Consider the following 23,866-nt stretch of genomic DNA (forward strand, 5'->3'; position numbering starts at 1 on the left):
TTCCATTCCAATCGGTTGGAATTGCACAAACGGAAACTGAACGTAGGGGCTCGTGTAAATCGATGCAATTTCGAGGACCATCGGATTCGATTATCGACGATTGGTACTGATTAGCAACGCTTTGACGTTGTACTTCGTAATCCGACTTCATACGAAAGGAAAAAGTAAATCTATCAGAGAGAAAGGAATACCCGCATGTTAACGCTACCTGACATTTCTCATAGTGTTAATTTTCAAACTCGTTTTTTCAAAGAAGCTAATTTCTTTATCAAAAAGTTGACAGTATCGTCGACAATATATATATATATATATATATATATATATATATATATATATATATATATATTTCATCAGCTACAAAGTGAATGTATATAAATTCAAAGCTTTTTTCGTTGTCGGAATCATCGTGCTTTTGTTTTATCAGCACTAACAAATCTTTCGCTTTTCGATTCTGGATAATATCTATCGGATTGGTTTTTAACATTGATCCTTTGTCGCAGTACTGGATGTTGAGCAAGATCGGTGAAATCCGTAGAGACGAATCCTGTCTGGATTACAGCGGCCAGGATGTCATTCTTTATCCTTGTCACGGGAGTAAAGGAAATCAACAATGGATTTATAATTCTCAGGTACAATTTTCTTTTATTCTTTATTTCTTTTCTTTTTTCTTTTTTTTTTCCTTTTTTTCTTCGAGCTTATTACGATACTAAAAAGGACAAAAAAATAAAGCTACTCTTTTAGTTCTGTACGATGCGATTTCTTTCAGAATGCTTTTTGAAAATTTATGATTGATTCGATTATTTATGTTTTAGACAAAACAGATCAGGCACGGTAGTAGCGACAAATGTTTGGCAATCACCGAAAGCAAGCAACGATTGCTGATGGAGGAATGTTCGCCGTCTGAACCCCGGCAGAGGTGGTCCTTCGAGAACTACGATCCCTCGAAGCTGTGATATCGCGCGTACTCTCGTCGTCGATCCAACGTTCCACTTCAATTTCCCAAACAAGTCGTCCCATTTCTCTACGGGCAAAAATTTTCCGTTGGCAAGACTCGCTTCGGAAGATAGGCACATATTTTATGCTGCGACGTACAATACAAGAATTTATAAATTGAAATTAACGATCGGCGTTCAAACAAAAATCGTTGAAATAGTTTTTTAGAAATTAGAAATTTGTCTTCGACTTTTCTCTCTCTCTCTCTCTCTCTCTCTCTCTCTATCTCTATCTATCTATCTATCTGTCTATCTTTTTCTCTATCTTTTTTTATTTTCTTTTTTGACTTTTGTTTTTGTACTTCGTTTCCTTTCTTTCTTTTTTTTTTTCTAAGAACTCATTGCGAATCATCGAGATACAAAAAAAATTTTTATTTCATAACGTTAGCGTTAATCGATTCTCGATGATTTTCAATAAGCAAATAATTTACATTAATGATGAAATGTGTGTATGTGTATGTGTATTTTTAATGAACGACGAATATGAAAAGAGAGAAATGATATTTTACAATGCGACGACCTCGATAAAACGAATTTCGCTTGTCGGAATATTCGTTCTTGCCTTGAACGACGCGTATACGAAAATTTTGAGAAACAACGTACATAGAAAAGTCGTTAGATTCTTCTTGTATTTCATTCGATTCGAAGGATGCGTCTGATTTGAACGTAAAAGATATTATTGTACGTAGATCGACGAGCGTCCATCGATCGTTCATCGAGGTAGACGCAAAGAACAAAAAAAAAATATATATATATATATATATATATATTGAAAAAAAAACAAAAAAAAAGGAAAAAAAAAGTAAAAATAAAAAATAAACATTCCAAGTTGAGTAGTCCGAACAAGTTTATAGACAGTTTCACGGGGGATATTTCTAATGTCGTGCGCGTGCGAGTTGTTCGTTCTTTATTTTTATTTTTATTTTTTTTTTGTTTTGTATTTGTTCATTTATCTTCCTAAAAAGAAAGAATGAAATATGTTGTGCGATAATAATAGAGGAAAAAGGCACGAGCGATTTATGTATATTTATTGTAAAATAATATTCTACTTCGATGATGCCAGCTCATGTAGATCGTCACATAATTAATTCTAAGAATAATTATTATCCGGATCGTGACGATCTTCAAGAAGATTTCTCTCGTATAGGTCATATGTTTTAATATTAAGAACACGTTTTGCGCCTAACGAGATTATATTGAAATTCCATTTGCGATTGCGATTCGCGAATACTTTGCGTGCCAACGAAATCGTGAATACCGTTTGCCCCGATAATACATTCTCGAACATGCCATTTTCCAAGTAAACGGTAGAATCATGAGCGATCGTCCGTGATTTGATAGAGGTTCGTTTTCTCTTTCTTTTTTTTTTCTTTTTTTTTTCTTTTTTTTTTATTGTATGCGTGTATAAAATTTTTTCATCTAAACAACAAGAAATCATACGTTTAGAATCAACTACGAACCAATTACATATCCCGCGATCTCGTTTTCATTCGTCAGAATTGGGTAGAAACGATATCGTTCTTACATATCGATTTTTATATAATTTAAAAAAACAATAACGAGCGTTTAAACCTTTATACTACACATCCAACAAATGTTCATTAACTATCGTAAATTATAACTCCGTATGTCGTTCAAGAGACAATATTTTAAGATTCATCGAGGATAACTTTCGAGAGAAGGATCGTATTTACGATTTCGAGGATTATCGGTCGTAATACTTAGCGATACGAAGTATGTATGCGTATTATTATTGTGGGTGTATGAGTGCGTGTGAAAAAATGAACTGAAGAAAAGGGGTCAAGTAAATGCATTTATAAGAATAATGACTTAAGAGGATGTTAAGGGAAAAAAAAAGAACGGAAAGAAAAGAAAAAAAAAAAGAGTGAAAGAAAGAAAGAGAAAGAGTGCGCGAGTATCGCCCGTGTTCGTCCGATTTTTGGCGAGTGCTTAATTATATCTAAGTAATTAGTAATTTCTCCATGGTAGTCGTGACGAAAACTTTTTCATTCGCTTCATCCGAGAAAAAGAAAAAAAGAAGAAAAAGGAAAAAAAAAAAGAAAAATAAAGAAAGGAAAAATAAAAGAGAGGAGGAGGAAAAAAAAAGGAGAATAATCCGTAAAGTCGCACGGACCATTTTCATCGATAAAGTGCGACTTCAATCGGTCGAAAGGTTTTAAATAATTTTAAAATAAAAAAGGAATAAAAAGTAGAGTTATTTCTTTTTGTACGAGATATAACAAAAGGGCCGACATGTAAATGGATTGATTGTGCGTGTAATTCAAAAGACATTTATATACAGATAGATATATACATATATTATATATATATACATAAAGTATATGTATATGTATATATATTATACATACGACATTTTTTACATTTGGTAAGGATGTTGCATATCGCGTTAGATGAAAAAGTTATAACAAAAAGACAAGAAAATATATAGAACATATTTGAACGTTGCGACGAAGCTCGTCTTCCTTCGATACGATCTACGTCACGCGGATATAAATATTAAATATCGAACGTGCCTTATTTCGTGTATATATAAATATGAATATTGAATTAATATTATTATTCATCATCTACGAAACGTCTATATCACATAACCCTCTTGCAAAGTATTTGTGTTGAATAAAGTCGATGTGTTGTGTTTTATGTTATTACTAACGTATATCGATCATCGTTATCATCGCCATCGTCATCGTTATCGTCTCAATGTTATCGTGCCAGTCATCATAGCACATTCTCGTCTTCTTTGTCCACAAATACACAAGCGATTATTAAGACCGATGCATTTAATCGATCATTTTGACGTAACAACATATCTATTTGCGTGTAAAAAAAAAAAAAAGAAAAAAAGAAAAAGAAAAGTAATTAGAATGGAAGAGCACTTGCGAGGGAATTAACGATAAATGTAATCAATGACGATCTTTTCTTAGTAAAGAAATCATCTAATTGTCCTAAAATGTAGATAAATATATGTAAATACATCCTCACTTTTCAAAATAATCGATCGCCTCGAACGATATTAAGGATCGTCATTCCATATAGATCGTATAAGAAGGTAGAAGTTTATATTTTGAAAAGATCATCTTCCAATAACAAAAAAATCCTCTCCGAAATAATTTTTCTTATCCTTTTGCTAGTCCATCGTTGTTCGAACGAAGGCCATCTATCGAGGTGGCTGCTACGGAAACGAGAATGAAATCGCTCGTTATTCTCGCGCAAGCGTCGTCGTTGTCGTCGACGTCGACGACGACGACATTCTCCCTCGACGTATTCTCTAAGGCGATTCAACGTTCAACTCCATGATTCTATGGTACAACAAACTCGATATATCGCATTATCTATTCTTCCTTGCATGTTTATTTCAAAATATTTATATTTATCGCTTTGATGATAGATCTAAAAAATTTATCATCTCGTCCCAACTTCAATCGTTGTTTTTTTTTTTTATTATTTTCGTCAAGTGTCTGATAACAAACTCGATCTATTTTTAATTTTCTTTATTTTCTTTATTTATTTATAATTTCTTCTTTTTTGTTGTTGTTGTTGAATTTTATATATACATGCAATATCGATGTTTATTAGAGAGAGAGAGAGAGAGAGAGGGAGAAGGAGAGGGAGAGGGAGAGGGAGAATTCGATCTCCTTGAATTATTTTTAAAGATCCCAGAAAAATCTGAGAAAAGGAAAATATGATAAAGATCATAAGGTCAGGTTTTTGATATTTTTGTCGATATTTTGTTATGCACGGTCGACATGTACTACTTGTTGCGGAACCAAGCGCTATTGATTACCGGAGAAGGATAGAGGTGGTCGAAGAGAGACGACGCGTTTTCTACCATGTAAGTGAATGGCTCCGATCTACACACCGGTACGGATTTTGAGCTTGACCCGGATTCTCATCGACATCGAGTTCACGTTTACCTTCACTTTCATTACTCTCGCGTCATAACCGAATATCTATCGGCAGAGGATTCGTCCAAAGGTGATGCGAACATTCATAATTTTCTTATTTAATCTAATTTCGATCGTTGTCTAAAAAAAAGAAACGAAGAAAAGGACGAAAAAAAAAATAAAAAGAATTAATTTCTTACGTTACATTTTTTAAACCAATTGTACTATATGTAAAGAAAAAAAAAAAAAAGGAAAAGAAGAAGAAGAAGAAAAGAAGCAAAAAAAGAATATATAAAGAAATGAGAGCGCAAAAGTTTGTCATTGTTCTTTTTCTCTTATTTTATTCAACTTTTTCCTTTTGTGATTTATTTTTTCAAACGTAAGAGATATTTCGAAGATGAAAGATCATTAAAAAATAAACAAAAAAAGAAAAAAAAAAGAAAAAAGAAAAGATAAAACAAATAAATCTTTAATATCAAATAACGGAGTATTTATGGACGTTACGTATATCGAGTACTACCTTTCGTATAAATCGTTTTAAAGGCAAATTGGATCGGTTGATAAATTTCAAAGAAGATGGTACCGACACTGTGATAAGTGGTAATTTGAAAGACGATAAAGAGAATAAAAAAAAAGGACCTCCTGTTAAAGCGGACGTCCTTGCGCCTTGTTTACGCCGACGCGAAGCGATTCCCGTTCATTGCGGCTGCGCATTAGGTGAGCTTTTCAGAGCTTCGGGAGGGTAGCGAGAGAAGGATAGATAGAGACAAGTAGAGGTTGCTCTTCGTAAGTCGAAGCGTACAGGACTGGAAAGCACTCTTTTGTTGGGTTCGCGACGTTTATTCGTTCATTCGAACCATCTTGCAAAACGAGTTTTTATTTTGGAAAAAAAACGTGTAACCACAGAAACAGTTCAGTTTATTTCGTTAACGAGAATTTTTCTTCCTTGTTGCAAAGATTACCGTCTATTAATTTTTCTCTCTTTCTCTTCACCTCTCTCTCTCTCTCTCTCTCTCTCTCTCTTCTATTCACGGGATTCTTTTCAAGTGAAAGAAACCTCAATAAGAATCGTCAAGTTTCATTTCTCTTGGCAAGCATTAGAAGAGAAAAGTTTTTCGTTAGTGAAAGAAGGGCTGCTGGGAGAGTTCATTTGTAGAGCTCGTAGGAGATAGGTGGAGCGTGTGTGCGCGTTTGTGCCTGTGTTTGTCTGTGTACGTCTGTGTATATCTCTGTGTATATATATGTGTAAGAGAACGAGAGAGAGAGAGAGAAAGAGAACGAGAGAAATCTATCGAGAGAGGTTATCGTACGCAAAGTTTCAAGCCATTTTTCTCTTTTCATCCTGCTTGTTTTGTTTAAATTCTCATCCAATTGTATCATTTTAAACCTTGAAAGAAACATTCAATAGCAGAGGAAAGATGCTCTTCCAAGAGTTTTGAACCGTGGCCGAAAGCGTCGAGGAACATGAACACGGTGAGGTGTGCGTGAATCGAGAGACAAAAGTTAGCTGGGTAAAAGTGTTTTTACGGGGCAAAAGTAGCCCGGCGAGCGAGCGGGCTCCGGGACTCGAGCAACAGGTAATTTTCCTATACTTTCTTTGGGACACTACTTTTACTTGACTTCTTCTAGTTCGACTTTTCGAGAGGGCGATAGTAGGATAGAAGCTTGATCGAGAATCAAGGGTTGTACATTGTTTTCCATCTTTGTCCAATAATCGATTTTATACGAACCATGGCATTAATCTCTTATTTATTTGTTTCATAATTAATACCTTAACGAGAATCTTTAATCAATCTGATCGTAAAACGTTATAATTTATTTTCAATATCTTTGTTATTAAATGGATCGTTAGATAAATCAAATAAATAAATCGTGATACATCGTAGATAATGTCCTAATGTTCTTGACTCACGCTACGATTATTTGAAGGTTTCTTTTTATTTTTTTTTCTTTCCTTTTCTTTTGCATAGTCGTGAAAGAAAGTATATGATTAGGGAGTAAAGGTGGAGGAGGTGGGAGGAGGGTAGGATTGGAAGATTTCTATGTTTAAAATAGGTTAATCGTGTGGCGGATGAAAAATTGGTTTGCTATACGAAGAAATAATTCGATCTCGCAAAGGGAAGGCAGAATGAAAGAAAAAGAAAGAGATGGAGATAGATTTGTTGGTGGGGTGGGAGTGGAAAGTGGGAGGAAAGGGATAGGATATAAGAATCTATCGACGAATTTATTACTAGTGATTTTTCTCCTCGATAAAAGGCTCGTTATAATTTATTATTGGTCGTCCATTGAAGAGAGAATTTTTAAACTATGATCGTTCTTCTTTTTTCTCTTTTATTTTTAATTAATTTATGTTTTAATCATTTTTATTCTCTTTTTATTCATTTTTTTTTCTTTTCTTTTCTTTTCTTTTCTTTTCTTTCTTTCTTTCTTTCTTTCTTTCTTTCTTTCTTTCTTCTTTTAGGAAAGCACAAGCCCGATGCCGGAAGCTTCGGGATCGCGGGTGGTCGATGAGTCGGATTATTCGACCTTTGAGAATAAGACCGGTCTCGCCGAAGACATGAAGTTTCTGGCGAGCATGCCAGAACTTTGCGATGTCACTTTTCTCGTTGGTGACACGAGAGAGCCTGTTTGCGCCGTAAAGGCTGTCCTCGCCGCTAGAAGTAGGTTAGTATCGTGTGTATCAACATTTTTCTTGTTTTTTCTTTCTTTTTTTTTGTCCCTCTGCTTTCTTTCCTATTTTTATGTCTTTTTGTTCAAAAAGAAAAAGAGAAAAAAAGAACGACTTGATCTTTTGGTCGTTCGTGAAACTTCGAGAGAAAAAAAAACAAAAAAGAAAAAGAAAAGCAATTAATTTTGTTTCTTTTTTATTCTTTTTTTGTTTTTTGATTCACAGAGTTTTTTATAAAATGTTATACCAAGCACCAAGTCCTCAACGGAAGAAAGAAGCTCCAACGAGAGAGAACAAGATACGACTTTTTTTAAAGAGAAGCTCCGAACCTTTGCTGAACTTGCAAAACGCGGCACAGCAGGTAAATTAATCGATTAGTTTGAACGTTGGAATCCTTGCGGTCAACCTTGCGAAGAATTCCTTATATGGAACGTACGTTTTATATATGCAAGGTGTCCCGGAATAAGCTGAGAAATATTTTAGGATTATCTTCGATAAATCAAAATAATATAAAAGTTCATATAAACGTATGTTTCACGTTTGATATCGATTTCCTTTTTTCTTTTTTTTTTTCTATCGCAATTTATCCTTTCTTTAGATGGATTTTAAGTAAATTTTTTGACAATTTCTGAAGAAACGATTTTCAAACAAATATATAGATCGTGAAGTTTCTATCGCCTGATTTACTTGGTTCACTTAAATCCAATGGATTTTTACTAGCGGTCTTATTTGTAATTCATTGTATACAAAACGCCCATTGACAGTATTGAAAGTTTACGTGAAAGAATTGAACAAAGTTTCCAATATAAATACGAGCATATGAAGTGAATGAGACAATCATTGATAAGACGTATTTATGGAGATGCATTGTATGGAAATGCATTTCAAAAATCTTTTATGAAAGTGAACAGATAGAGTTCGTTACAAATTAAATTTGCTGTAACACGAAAAAAAAGAACATGTCAAATAAGACATATAATGTTATATGAACATTTTTGATTATTTTGATATGCTAAAGTCATCATTAAATTATTTCCTATTTATCCTAGGATTTATCCTTTGTATGTATCTATATGTACATATGAGACGTTTGTGTGTCTATGTGTAAAATAATTTTGAAAAATATCAGATGAGATACTCTTTATAATACATATATATATATAGATAGATATTAATTGTACGTATTAAAGAAGCAACATTCGAACATATTTTTCTTTTCTTCTTTTTCTATAAAATTAGTGATTATGGCAAGATATAGTAAGTGTGCATTTGTTATGTGTCAAACAGCGATCAGGGTTTACGCAGCAGCTGGCACCCATACAAGAGGTACTTCTTAAAAGATCGCATAAGATTTTTCCATAGAAATTCTTATTGCACACAGCACTTACGATTCTCTCTTCTTCGAATGATCTTTCATGAAAATTTATTAATACACAAGTAGATCAAACTGGTAAAGATTTTTTATTGAATGTCACGCCCCATCTTTCTTTTTTTCTTTTCTTTCTGTATTTTTTTTTTTTCCTTCTTTTTTTCGTAGACATTGATATTGATTTATCGTAAGTGTATATTACGCATTCAATTTGTGTCGAGAGATTCGGATACTTAGTATCTATTTAGTTTTCTTTCTTTTTCTTTTTTTTTTCTTCTTTTCAAATCGATTCGAAATTGCATGTGATATATATATTTCATCTTGTTTGATTTTTCAATTTCTTTTTCGGCGTATCAAATCTTGCACGCTTCTCTTTTACAATGCCTTTACGAAATATCAATATCAAACCAATTTAAAGATATCCAATTTATGAGATAGGTATGTAGTATATATATGCGTACGTGGTATTACATTTTTACGATTTCTCTGTATGAGCGAGTAAAATCTTGTGAATTCTTATTTCTTTTTCTTCAATTTTCTTTTTTTTTTTATGTGTATATAATTCTCTATAGAAAATTTATTAGGCACAGTTCTAATGCTTGAAGCACGGTAGATTTGGTTTTGATTAATATCGTTGCATCGTTCATTATATCTATTTGTACTTTATATTAAGATGATCAAATATTTGAATGACCTTCATTTTTACCCATTGACAATTTCGATCAATTCTTTAGAAATCTAAACGAAGTCTAACTTTGAAATTTAAATTAAAAAAAAAAAGAAAAAAGAATTAAGAAAATCATCGGAGCAATGGGTAAAAAGTAAAGAAAAAAAAGAAAAAAATAAATGCACCTATGCTGGTGGAATAGCTTAAGCATGATTTATAAAGATCTAAACGAATCTCGCCATTTAATATTACGTGCAAGTTCGATCTTAATGAAGAAACATTGCATTCCATGGTCGTAGCCGCAATCGAATCAACATCATACTCTGATCATCGAGGAGTTCGAGCCGGATGTTTTTCGTCAGCTCATCGAGTACATTCATACCGGTTGCGTCACTCTACAACCAAGAACACTGTTGGGTAATTAAATAATACTATTATCTTTGATTAAATTGAACATTGGCGATAGCTTATCGGTGTAACACGACCATCCTGATGAATGTTGTTTAATTTATATAACTATCTAACTTTCGAAATGGTTATATTGATAATATATAAACCAGAAAGATAATGAATTTTATTGTTTTCATTTTTTACTGTTTATTATTTACTATTTAAATATATATATAAAAGACAGAGAGAGAGAGAGAGAGAGAGAGAGAGAGAGAGAAAGCGATCGATCGATCGTCGATCTCGAATCTATTATTGTCGATGGCTATGCGAGCTAATCGATAGCCGATAAATTAACGTACGGTAAACATTCCGTTGATAGGGAACACGAGCATGTGTTTGTTCCACCCTGACTAATACTGATAATCAATACTTTATGCGTTACCGAGTCCGATCGATCGACTTTTTCATTTATACAGGTGTCATGAATGCCGCCGATTATTATGGACTCGACGAACTTAGAAAAGCCTGTGCTGGATTCGTTCAATGTTGCATAACCGTTGACACAGTTTGTGCGCTCTTAGCCTCGGCTGAACGTTACATACAATACAAATGCACCAAATCTTTGGTTCAAAAGGTAAAACAAATGTTCAAACTATCTTATCTTACTGTTACGATATATATTTTTCTAATTTCTAAAAATTTATTTAATTCTTTATATACATTGCCGAAGCATCTTCAAAAGAAATCAATTTATAAAATGTTAATTCTATCAGATAAGATTAATCTTCGATAAGATAGAATTGATAATTTAAAAATAATAAATTCATATGACATTTTTGACTTGTAATGTAGTAAATGTTTTTATTTATTTTCTATTCGAAGGTATTAGAGTTCGTAGATGAACATGGGAACGAAGTGTTGAACTTAGGATCTTTCACGTTGTTGCCTCAACACGTTGTTCGTTTGATTTTAGCAAGAGAAGAGTTGCGTGCTGACGAGTTTACCAAGTTTCAAGTAAGTGAAAAAAAAAATATTCTAGAAAGTGAAATAATATATATATATATATATATATATATATATATATATATATATATAAATGTTATGAATCAAGCGACTAATAATACCCAGCTATTATGAATAATGACTAAAACGACAGCGCAGCCTGTTAGATATTGATTAATTTATTAAATTGACCAGATGTTACGAATAAAGCTACACTCCCCTTTGGACAATTTGTTTTGATAAGAAAAAAAAAAAGGAATTACACTTCATCGTTAAGTATTATTAATTTTTTATGAATTATTTAAAAATATTTCAAAACAATACGTTCATATTATATGGGTTACATTAATAAAATAATATGTTTCTATTATACCTATTAATTGGACATTGGAGTAAATTTATTGTAAAAAAGTATCTAAAAAGATTCTAACACTGAAATTTATTACTCGACTTTATTTGTTATTGTTCATAATACCCGTATTAATCTCTCAATATATATATATTGTAATCTTTTTATTATCTTATATTTTAGGCAGCCTTGATGTGGAGCAAGAAATACTATGACAGTAATCAAGATACACCGTTGAAAGATATAATCGGCAACTTCCTTGAATATATTCAATTTCACAAGATTCCAACAAATGCTTTGGTAAATGAGGTTCATCCATTAGGATTGGTGCCCGATGGTATCATCATGAACGCTTTAGCATATCAGGTGCGTTTAGTTTATCCAACATTTACAATTTATACGATTCTACGTTTTTGTACGATATAATGAATCTCCAATTAACATAATGATAGGATTGAACATAATGATAACTTAATGAATCCAATGTTCAAAAATTATTAAAAAAACTATATTTCCTATTTATGAATACACATGAATGTACATAAATATATATATATTTAATATAAAATATATATATCTCATATAAAAAAAATTGACTGACGACCGTACATTGGACTTAGGAAGTCACTTGATCAAGAGATTGTTGCAGGCAGACCCAACCAGTGTCGAGCCCGGGAAACTCTCCCCCCCCAAAGTGAGGAAACAGGGCCGCAGTATGTCGGTCCAATCATCCTTGGAACCATACGGTAGCAACACGACTCTGAGCTCGAGCGGCTCTGACACTGGTTTCGAGCGCAAACAGCACTCTGGTAGCAACTAACCTCAGGCCACGGCCGCACTGACGGCGGCCGTTTCGGATGAGCCTCGTCGCGAGGACATATTCAGCAACGGCGAGAACGAACGGGGTTTCTACGAGCATCCAAGAAACGGTGATATTGCTCCGACCGATGCAGAGATTGAAGAATGGGAGAGGAAGGAGTTGCAGCGAGAAGAGGAACAGCAAAGACAGGGGCAGCAACAGGAGCAACAGCGACAGGAAGAGGAACAACGACAGAAAGAAAAAGAGCAGCAGCAACGAGAAGAAGAAGAAAAAGAAGAAGAACAGCTCCGATTAAAGGAGGAGGAAGCAAAGCTTCGAGAAGAAAAGAGACAACACCAACTCGAGGAACAGGAAAGACAAATGCAACAGCAACAGCAGCAACAGCAACAACAGAAGCAAGAGCAAGAACAACAACAACAGCATCAGCATCAGCAGCAGCAGCAACAACAACAACAACAACAACAACAACAAAATGTCCATCCGATAGATGGATTAGGTGGTCTCTATATACGATTGGTTCTCAGACGAGAAGGCCGGGCAGACTTGGTTTGGCTATATAAAACGCACAAGTTCTAAACTGAAGTCTTAGATCGCTCTCTCATAGTTAACATTTATTCTCAGCCGTTGGTTATAGTTTAGAGGCATTGTAGATCGAGTTGGATAGAGTTAAACGAAACGGTTATGGTATTGCGTTATCGGTTTATTTTGAAGATTATCGTTTCGTATACTTTTGTTGTACCATTCGATTTGCATTTTTTTTTTTTATAGAATTAAGAAATTTTATAAATATATATATATACATTTATATGTATATATAAATATATATATATATATATATATATATATATACATATTTATAATATATATACTATATATAGTACACAAATACAAACACACATTACACGCACACACACGCGTGAAAATTATTAATAGATATAGATATTTATCATACGTTGCCGTTTGAATTTGTTGAGATTTTAATTAGGCGGTTTTTCGAAAAAAAAAAAGAAACAAATACCGTTGGTTATCCATATATATTCGTAATTGTGCATTCAAGTAAGAAAGCTTAAAACAATCGGAACGCTTCCTTCGACTACGAATTTGTGATATTCGATTGCTTTTGTGGAACACGATAAGCACAATTACGCGCCTTACTAAAGGAAACTACAAAAATTCATTTGAGCAATGTTAATATCGATTGTTAACGGCGAGCGATATTTACATAGATAGATACCGTATATATATGCGTTGTCAAATATGTCAAGACGACTAATTTTGTAGTTTTTCATTGATTATATTAGCTAATTGACGTTGAAATCATCGGAACATTTATTGTCGTTGTTTTTATTTTTTATTTATTTATTTATTTATTTATTTTTTTGTATCTAGAACAACATTAGTCCGTTAAACATTAGTCGGTTAAAAGCAGTAATCTGATTTCGAATCTTCTAAATCGAAATATAATCCATCATCTTTCTTCCTTAATAAATTAATTAATCAATCAATTAATTTTTTTCTCGACAGATATATATATATATATTTATAAAGATTTAATATGCGACTATGTTTTAGTTACATTTTCGATAAAAACAAACACAAATTATATTGTTATATATTAATCATCGGTATCATACATATATCCTGTTATTCTTGAATTTGAAAATGATCATTCGCGTTTCTCATTCTACGCAAGATGATCTTGCATAGTTATTAGACGGATCACTCGCGGTGTTATTGTTGAATATTGTACTTTATCTACGACATATCCATCGATTATGATAATGATGTCAGAGAACTACAAAGACTTATTACTAAATAATATATATAGATATATATATATATATATATATAGATATATGTATATATACATACATATATTATACATACATACATATATACATATATATACATATATATATATACATATACATATACATATATATTTGATACAACATTGAAATTGCAGAATATATTATTAACAATTTAATGCAAGACTAGTTAAACCAACCGCCGATGATTTCACACAAACACACAATATAATGATCCAACATATAATTTTATTATTTCCTTTTATTATTGTTAAATTTCTTTTATTGATATTAATTTATCATTAGCATAGTTTACACCTACAGATCAATAAGAACACTTATTCTAAAATGAAACGAAATCGCTTTACTAAATAATTTTCAAGTGGAAGTCAAAAAATCTATTAAACATCATTTGGAAAAATGCTACGTCTAAACTGCCACTCTCGATAAAAAAAAAAAAAAAAAAAAAAAAGAAAACCAAAAAAAAAGTAATAAAAAAAAAAGAAAATTAAAAAAAATTAAAAAACGACAAAAGAAAAAAGAAAGATATTAAATCTAAATCAACGATAGTAAATCATTTAGAAAAACGATTATTATTTTCCCATTTAGTCATGCGATTTTCGTCTTCCACTCGTCGTACTTCCAAAAAGTATGCAATATTTCTCTAAGAGAGATGATACATGTATCGTTTAACTGGCGTTAAATCGATTTGATTATTTTAACGTTTGATTTAGAATGTTTATCGAAGTTGCACGATAAGAAAGAAATTAATATGTCGTTGATCGATGTTAAAATTTTAGAAGGATGAAAAACTTGGCGAGAAAATTTGATAAATCTCATATAGAAGTTCGCGCGAATCTATTTCCATTTAATGAAGGAATGCTCGCGTCCCGAGTTGGTTGCTACCGATTCTGATCTATCGATTATTATCGAGAAAGAAAAGTAATAGAAAAATAATCTCACGTGCTACTACCATCTGTGTAATAGAATCGTTAATGTATAATAAGAATCGCCGTAATGTATGTATGCGTACAATGTTTTACGTTTTGTATGTATCGTTTATCGCGATTTATATCGGGATATTAATCATTCTTTTTTTTTCTTTTCGTTTTCTTTTTTATTCTAAACTAATCATCGAATCTTTTATAAAAATGTTTCACATAAAAGGGATCTCGGGTAATATGTTCGATTTGATATATAATATTTATTTTTAAAAAATGAATGTTTTATTATCTTCGATATGAAATTGATTTGTTTTGTTACAAAACAAGTCTTTCTCTCTCTCTTTCTCTCTCTCTCTCTCCCACTTTTTCTTTTTCTTTCATACATAACAACTTTCTTCTCTCAACAATTTGCTACATCAGCAATAATCTTTCATTTATTATCCTTTCATATCTTCTAATTCATTGTCAGTCTATCGAAATTAACTTTTCAATTATTCACAAAAATCATTCACAAGTTACTCGTGTAAATATCACGAAGAGGCGAAATAATTATTAAAGAAAGAGTACTTAAAAAGAAAACTAAACACAGCCATTATCTCTCTCTCTCTCTTTCTCTCTCACTCTTTCTTTCTCTCTCTCTCTCTTTTTCTTTCTCTCTCTATATTTCAAAATATATATTTCATTATTCGTCGTCGTGTGTTGCGAGTAGCTCTCGATTGCATAAGTGTCAAGGATATATTGATGAATGTCGAATGCTAATTTTCTCGTCTATATCTCCACATCTGTCCGTGCGCATCGATATTTTTGTTGTTTTGTACTATTGTAAGATGTCCGTCAAAATGATAATACTAATGATGATAATATTAATAATAATAATAATAATAATAATAATAATAATAATAATAATAATAATAATAATAATAATAATAATAATAATAATAATAATAATAATAATAATAATAATAATAATAATAATAATAATAATAATAATAATAAGATGAAGAAGAAGAAGAAGAAGAACAGTAAACATTAATAATAATAAGAAGAAAAAAGAATAATAAGGATAATAATGATAATAATAAACAATATCCGTTAAGCAGCCTAATCGCGCCAATTCCACGTCATACGCTTTTTCATCGAAAACGATCATTTCTCTCTCTCTCTCTCTCTCTCTCTCTCTCTTTCTCTCTCTCTCTCTCTCTTTCTATCTATTTATCTATCTATCTATCTATCTATCTATCTATCTATCTATCTATCTATCTATCTATCTATGTTTCTCTTTGTCCGATTGATTTTTATAATTTAATATGAGAAATTGCGTGCAGAAAAGAGAAAAAAAAATGAAAAATAAAAAAGAAGAAAAAAAAAAGATCAAATCATAATTATTCTCATTATTGTCGTGTAATAATTTTTCTCTATCGATATTATCAACGATATTATTTCTCACTCGTTCGTATTCGTGGAATGTGCGCGCATATAGAATTGTGTTAGCGAGATACGTGAGCGTTTGAACGAACAAATAGTAAGAAACAAATAAAAAAAAAATGAATAAAAAATAAACAAAACAAACAAAAAAACGAAGAAAACAGAAAAGTATATGTAAAAAAAAAGAAAAAAAAAACAAGAAAAAAATGAAGAAAAAAGAAAAGAAAAAAAAAAGAAGTTTGCCGGCCGATTGGCACACGATTCTACTTAAAGTTCGATCTGTAAAATGTTGTGATATACTGTAGCCAAATCAGTCCACGTATAAAAATAAAGGGAGAAAGGCGCAAATGCACCTTAAGATCAATCCATTCAGATTTATTTCATTTATCCGAATACATGTAATATGATGTTTTGATTCGACTCTGCTACGATTTAAAAAATTTGATACCATCGTTAAATCCTAACACGTAAAAATCTTGAAATATTTTTGTTCGCTAGTTGTTTTCTATTAACGAGAACGTAATATTGGAGGGTTGCTCGTGAATAAAAAGATATCATCAGTTTGTATCTTATAAAATCATCAGCAGATATGAAAAAGAAATGGTGCAATCGATCTGGTATGAGGATCGACGTCATAATGAATTACATGGCAAACGGATCAGATACTCGCCATCAGTGAATCTATTGTTTTTACGAATAACGGAAGATATCATGCCGTTGAATTATGAACATCAATATAAGGTAAACATTCCATTTATTCAATTTTCTTACATTTTATTTTCAATTTTGTTTGATTAGATGACTGATAAATCTTTATTTCCATAAAAAGAAAGAAACTTAATGAAAGATTTCTTTCATAATTTATACACCATAGGTATATAGATTATGATACATATAACCTATATCGCATTATTCATAATTTATGATATCTACTTTTGGAATTATTTGATAGAATTTTATTTTAATATTATTCAATTCTCTAAATCTGAAATATTTATATGGAAATTATTACATTAATAAACGATAAATTCGTTCCTTAAGTAAGATAAATAAAATAAACGAGAAATTTTTTATTTGAAAATAAAAAAAGATTTACGTAGAACGACTACATTGCGTAAACTATTGTTCACTTATTTATCGTTAAAATAAGATTAATAAATGTATCAAATTTTTTCTTTTTTACGCTTTAAAACTTTTGTAGTCAACAAGTACGTTATTTATGGACTCGTCCAAGTTTTATTTTGAACTATTTATAAGAAAGTTTAGAGCGTAAACCCACATTACATTATCACTTTCTAGTTATGATTGACCTCATCAAATAGTATGTTTGAAAACATTATCGGCATCAGTGAACCTCGAAACATTGTACTATTGAAAATAGTAATCATTGATAAATAGGAAACGGAAATGTGCGGAAACTATGACAAAAGAAAAAAAAATAATTATTATGAATAAATTGGTTTGTTAATTATATTTATTGTAGATCGAACAATATAAGAACAAGTACGTAGTAAATTTATTTATTTTTCTTTTTATATTTATTGAATCTTATTATAGTATGTAAAAGAAAAAAAAAAAGAAATCACGATTATCTATTCCGTAATATTATGTTTCTCATTATATTTACATTGATCATTATATTTACATTATTTACTTAACGTTTAATGAATAAGAAATAAACTTTCACTAATGAATGAATAAATTACGAATATTTTTTTCTCTGTTTCTAACTAGGTTTCACTGTTTATACAGGTGATATTTAAAGATGGATATATAAATTCGTCCTATAGAATATATATCAAAAATTTTCAGATTATGTACAAACACGGGGAATATAATTTATAACGACGTTATATTTTAAATCGGAGGTGATTTGATATTAAATAATAAGAAACTCTCGAGTGGTATTATCGTTTCTAGAAATTTTTATGATAGTGAATTAAAAAGTATTATTGATAACAGAGAGAGAGAGAGAGAGAGAGAGAGAGAGAGAGAGGGAGAGAGAGGAAGAGAGAGAGAAAGAGAGAGAGAGAGAGAGAGACAGAGAGAGTAAATAAGACGACCTTTGGATGTGCGAGAACGATTAGAAGTTTAAATCTAGAGTTTCTTTTACACGTACGTATCTATGTATGTCTGTATATATATACTCTGAGCAACCAACGAGAGTACACATTAGAATGGCGTTACTCGTGAGTGTATTGGCATTGTTATTCACTGTAACAACGGCTTACAAAATTCCTCATTATGTTAACGGGCACGATACTATGGTCCATCTCTTCGAATGGAAATGGAAAGATATTGCGGATGAGTGCGAAAGATTTTTGGGACCGATGGGCTACGGTGGCGTACAGGTATGAAAATATTTCACACGTTACGTTAAAATAATAAACGCACGAATTCATTTTGATTCTTTTTATTTTGATACGAAGTAACGAATGTCAGATAATCAATTTATTCAGTTTTATCGTTACGTTCTAGTTAATTTATATAAGCAACTTTATGTATATATATATATATATATATATATATATATATATATATTTCTTTTTTTTCTTTAGAAAAAAAAACTTCGCGTAAAGACAGAAATAACTGTTAGGAATGGACTTATTAGATCGATCGATTTTCGTTCGTGTCACTTTTTTTCTTTTTCTTCTTTTTTTTTTGTTTCTTTCTTTTTTTTCAATACGACGTATACAAATTATATGTAAATAAGAAGATAATGTATCTAGGGAGATGATTAATGAAATAAAAATGTAGCATAATGGAAAGCACAAAATGTAATAATGATTGATTCTCTTTGTCCAAACCAATTGTAAGCTTAGAGAGACTCTTTTAAAGATCACGTGAAATAGCTGAATAGATTTTGAATTTTGTGTTGTATTATGTTGTTTTGTGTGTGTGTGAATACGTAACGTGTGACGCAATAGAAATATAAACATGAAAGTCTAGATGTGTGTAGGTATGATTAATGAAAGAAAAAGAATGCTTAGCTATATAGTAAAGGACGAGAACGAATTAAAAAAAAAAACAAAAAAAAAAAAGAAAAAGGAAGAAAAAAAGAAAAGAAAAAAATATTTAATATCCAATGCGTTCCACTAAAGGCTGTCGTTTGTTCTACGGCTGATTCACGACTATATGAAAGGAATTCCGCAGAAACGTTATATAAACGAAACAACGAAACAATGAAGCCGATTACTATTCGTAGAATCGAGAGCTTCGTGTTCCATTTTCCATTTACATTCTTACACTCCGGATTCTTCTTGGAATTGTCATTTAGAATATTTTCTTTTTATATCATTTCAAAATAACAACTCTAAATGTCAATGCGTTTCCATAAAGTTATAATAGACGAGACACATGGATCAATCGAAACATTTTCAAGGTCAAGTAGTTTTTGTTTTTATCTTTTTTTAAATACATTACACCTATTCAAATATCTTCCAAAAATTTCTAATACGTATTTTTGATCGTCCATCGATAAAACATCATTAATTTAATAATATTAAGTTAGTAAATGTCTTACGATACGATTATTTATTATTATATATTATATATTATTATATATTTATTATTATTATATATTACGATTATTTATTATTATATATTATACAATATAATAATTTCGAAGGTTTCACCGATTCAAGAGAACGTAATCATACCTTCTCGGCCATGGTGGGAAAGATATCAACCAATATCGTACTTATGGAGAACGAGATCTGGCAACGAGCAAGAATTCAAGGACATGGTACGAAGATGTAACAATGCTAATGTAAGGATATACGTCGATGTTGTATTCAATCACATGAGTGGAACACACAAGGATGCAAAAGGAACTGGGGGTTCAACAGCAGATACTTACAAATACGATTATCCTGCCGTACCATATTCGATTAAAGATTTTCATTCTAAGTGTGATATAACGGATTATAGAAATGCAAGTAATGTACGCAATTGCGAATTGTTGGGTCTTCACGACCTTGATCAAAGCAAAGAGTACGTGAGAGGAAAGATCGTTGATTTTTTGAACGCAGCTATCGACGCTGGGGTAGCCGGTTTTAGGTTAGTATATATAAATTTAATTAATCAATATTCAGATTCGTTTTAAAAATGTATATATGAAAAAATTGCACGAAATTTTATTAAATATATTTTTTAATTTTTAAAGACACTTTTATGAAGCTCAAAAAAGGCTACTTTGGTTGAATTTTTTTTTTTTTTTTTTTTTTTTTAAATTAATATGAGTCTAAAAGAATTTCTTTTATATCGTTAAAGTAAATTTTATTAAAATATTATGAAATAAAAAAAATAAAGGAAAGAATTATGATAAAATATTGCTTTTCTATGTTGCGCTGTACATCACCACTGTTGTCAATCTCTAGGGACGGAGAACGTTATTTACTGCATGATCAAACAACTTTCAGTCGGAAGACATTATTTACTGTCTGACCATGCAATTTCTAATCGGATTTTAAATCTACTATTAATTTACTGCCTGATAAAGTTGCTTTTTTTTTTTTTAAATTGAAACAAACAAAAAAAATTGTCTTCTTAATACAAAGTTATGTTGAAAAATTACCGCATATAATTTTTTTTCTCGATCAATGTATAAAACCGAAAATAAATTATGTTAAATAATTAAATCTTAGCTTAGAACAAAATAGAAAAGTAAATTATGGTGTAAAAGGATTAATATTTGTCAGAAAGTCTCCAAATACAAATTAAAATGAGTAAATATTTATTTTTGTTTGTATTCCATAGGATCGATGCAGCAAAACATATGTGGCCAAAGGATTTAGCAGTTATTTATTCGAGAATTAAGAATCTTAACACGGAACATGGATTTGAACCTCATTCAAAGCCATATATTTTCCAAGAGGTTATAGATTATGGTGGCGAGGCGATATCAAGAACAGAATATGAGTTCGCTGCGGTGACGGAATTCCGACATGGTCGCGAAATCGGTAATGCTTTATTTGGCAAAAATGATTTGAAATGGTTTGTTAACTGGGGTGAAGCTTGGGGTCTCATGCCTTCGGCTGATGCTTTGGTATTCATTGACAATCACGATACTCAACGTGCCGATGGTACACTCAATTACAAATTTTCCAAGTTGTACAAGGTAATTGAAATTGAAATGAACGCGAAACGTTAATCCTTTTGTCTTATCCTATAGATAATACACACGATGCACATATTAATGTGCATTAAAGATAAATTTTTTTTAAAACGTACAATTAATATTACTATATTTTCTTTTTGTTATCATTCGTAATAGACAAGCAAAGGATTAACGAATTATGTTAAATATTCAATTTAATGTCAATATTGTAATTATTATACTGATTAATATCATTTTGTTAATTTAGATGGCCGTAGCCTTTATGTTGTCTCATACTTATGGTACACCACGAGTCATGAGTTCTTATCATTTTAATAATTTCAACGATAATCCACCAGCGGATTTAAGTGGAAATATCATTTCTCCGATTATCAATAAAGACGATACTTGCGGAAATGGTTGGGTATGTGAGCATCGTTGGAGACAGATATATAATATGGTGCGTTTCCGAGTTGCAGTTAACGGTACAACGTTAAATCATTGGTGGGACAACGGTAGCAATCAGATCGCATTTTGTCGTGGCAATCGTGGATTCATTGCGATCAATGCCAACAGTTGGGACTTGAAAAGAACCTTCGACAGTTGCTTACCTACTGGCAGATATTGCGACGTCATTTCTGGAAATCTTGTGAATGGCAGATGTACAGGTAAAGTGGTTGAAGTTACAGCCGATAAAAAAGCGTACATCGAAATCCTTTCGGGAGAGGAAGATGGAGTTTTGGCCATTCATATTAACGTAAGTAATCGAAGTTAATATATTAAATCAAATTAATGAGATTAACTTCTCAAGATTCGACCAGAATGATTTCCTTTTTCTTATTTTTCTTTTTTTTTTTTCTTTTTACAGGCCAAAGAAAACTGAAAGAAATCATATGTCCTAAAACATATACGATGGAATTCTCTTTACTTTAAATTATTTAACGATCATATTATATCAACATTAATTAATTAATCTATGCGATAAATCGAATTAAAATAATTCATATTATTTCGCTCGAATCCTGTAATTGGGTCAAAAAGGAAGGCCATTGGTATCTTTCAACAAATATATTGTAACAGAAACAATGTACTGTTTTTTTTTCTCTTTTCACCAATTATTTCTACTATACATATTATGACAGTTAAACGTAAAATAATACACGACAGACTCGCAAGAAGAAATTAAAAAGAAAAAAAGAAAGAAAAAAGAAAGAAAGGGAAAATGAGTGAGAAGTATAGATCGAAGTCGTAAGTAAACAACGTAAAGAAGATTGAGAAGATGTTTGTATGCGTGTGTGTGTGTATATGCATAGAAATGAATGAAAATATAGGTTTTTATCACAAAACTGGTTAACCGTTCCTCTTTGTTATACTGTTGTACAGCTTCGTTTCTATCGATACAAAACAATTTTGGACAATATGTTCAATTAACGATTAAATTTTTTTTTTTTTAAGACCGATATTAAAAATTATAATACAATCAAATTAATTATTTCATTTATCGCCGTAAATATTTATTTCTCATCTTAAATAATTTAAATTCGCACATTGACGAACTACTTTGTAAATACAATGTCAATCATCAATTTGTTTCATTTTGTATATTGTATTACAAAACATAATTATTAACAAGCTATTTCTTAGAGATCCTTATTCATCTCGTTTATTAATTAATTTTTAAATGATAATAAGGATAATCAGGATCAGAAGAATAAGAAAAATAAATAAAAACGTTAATTGTCATTTCGTTTTACGATATTAATTTCACGATTGCAATTTCTTACCGTAATTTAATCATTAATCCATTTATTAATAATTTTAATAATTAAAATTATAATGATTGAACGATTAATCATTAATTGAATTAAGTATTGTCCAACACTGATACAAAAATGCGATTTTTTGCCTTCATATATATATATATATATATGTGTGTGTGTGTGTGTGTGTGTGTGTGTGTGTGTGTGTGTGTATGTGTGTATATATATATATATATGTATGTACAGTTCTTTTCCTCTCTCTTTTTATCCTCATGTATAGATCAATCAGCCGCACGAAAGTGTTTAATTCGTTTATAACGTTGAATAAAATACTACGAGTCCATTTGTAAAAGCACAATATAAATAAATGCTTAAGCAATTATGTACAATGATTCTTTCTTTCTCATTAAGTAAAAGCCGCTGATTCGAGTACTCTCTCGCATCATCGAGATTCGCATTCTCTTAAAATCTAATTCTAATGCAAAGATTTTTCTTCAATTTTCATTTTAATTTGATGAAGAAAAAAAAGAAAGAAGAAAAAATCATTATCAGTATACAATATAACACAAACAAAGTGGACGAACGAAACTTTTTTCATAATTGGCAACGGCAAATAGAAGCGTATTTTGTGTCATATATGATAATTGCAAAATGATCCGGTTTTATTAA

The 23,866-nt window shown here is 31.0% G+C and overlaps 3 protein-coding genes and 1 long non-coding RNA gene across 15 annotated transcripts in view; 3 read left to right on the plus strand and 1 right to left on the minus strand.

Annotated features, from left to right (window-relative positions):
* The window catches only part of LOC124426743 (putative polypeptide N-acetylgalactosaminyltransferase 9), a 174,126-nt gene extending 170,468 nt beyond the window's left edge, over positions 1–3,658 (plus strand). For all 11 annotated transcript variants that reach the window (XM_046968804.1, XM_046968815.1, XM_046968809.1 and 8 more), the window contains 2 exons: positions 501–629; positions 813–3,658. In XM_046968804.1, the coding sequence (XP_046824760.1) occupies positions 501–629; positions 813–953 (270 nt within the window). In that variant the 3' untranslated portion in view covers positions 954–3,658. The remainder of the gene's footprint in view (positions 1–500; positions 630–812) is intronic.
* Positions 2,338–4,988, minus strand: LOC124426748. The gene is made up of 2 exons (XR_006942787.1): positions 3,996–4,988; positions 2,338–3,823 (listed from the first exon to the last, which is right to left on the minus strand). It is a non-coding gene; the product is annotated as an uncharacterized LOC124426748 (long non-coding RNA).
* Positions 4,989–5,671: 683 nt separating this feature from the next.
* Positions 5,672–14,959, plus strand: LOC124426746 (serine-enriched protein). The gene is given in 10 exon segments (XM_046968821.1): positions 5,672–5,808; positions 6,309–6,474; positions 7,359–7,561; positions 7,791–7,926; positions 8,853–8,891; positions 9,901–10,018; positions 10,468–10,625; positions 10,874–11,005; positions 11,526–11,708; positions 11,992–14,959. Coding segments are annotated over 8 exon segments (1,701 nt in total). The 5' UTR covers positions 5,672–5,808; positions 6,309–6,474; positions 7,359–7,373; the 3' UTR covers positions 12,739–14,959.
* A 3,431-nt stretch (positions 14,960–18,390) lies between these two features.
* On the plus strand, positions 18,391–22,523 carry LOC124426747 (alpha-amylase-like). 2 transcript variants are annotated; one of them, XM_046968822.1, is made up of 5 exons: positions 18,391–18,690; positions 19,968–20,398; positions 21,098–21,458; positions 21,706–22,194; positions 22,306–22,523. In XM_046968822.1, the coding sequence occupies exons 1-5, from the start codon at positions 18,469–18,471 to the stop codon at positions 22,318–22,320; spliced, it is 1,518 nt and encodes a 505-aa protein (XP_046824778.1). In that variant the 5' UTR covers positions 18,391–18,468; the 3' UTR covers positions 22,321–22,523. The 2 variants fall into 2 exon arrangements, with proteins under 2 accessions (XP_046824778.1, XP_046824779.1); XM_046968823.1 differs by lacking the exon at positions 18,391–18,690 and adding an exon at positions 19,581–19,721.
* Positions 22,524–23,866: the final 1,343 nt, after the last annotated feature.

This window comes from Vespa crabro, chromosome 9 (assembly GCF_910589235.1).
Source record: "Vespa crabro chromosome 9, iyVesCrab1.2, whole genome shotgun sequence".
NCBI classification, from domain to species: domain Eukaryota; kingdom Metazoa; phylum Arthropoda; class Insecta; order Hymenoptera; family Vespidae; genus Vespa; species Vespa crabro.

Bases quoted from the DNA above. Each gene is read 5' to 3' on its own strand.
- LOC124426747 (XM_046968822.1), top strand. From the start codon at position 18,469: ATGTCTGTATATATATACTCTGAGCAACCAACGAGAGTACACATTAGA. The intron at 18,691-19,967 runs GTATGAAAATAT...ATAATTTCGAAG, and splicing joins TGGGCTACGGTGGCGTACAG to GTTTCACCGATTCAAGAGAA. The intron at 21,459-21,705 runs GTAATTGAAATT...TTGTTAATTTAG, and splicing joins AATTTTCCAAGTTGTACAAG to ATGGCCGTAGCCTTTATGTT.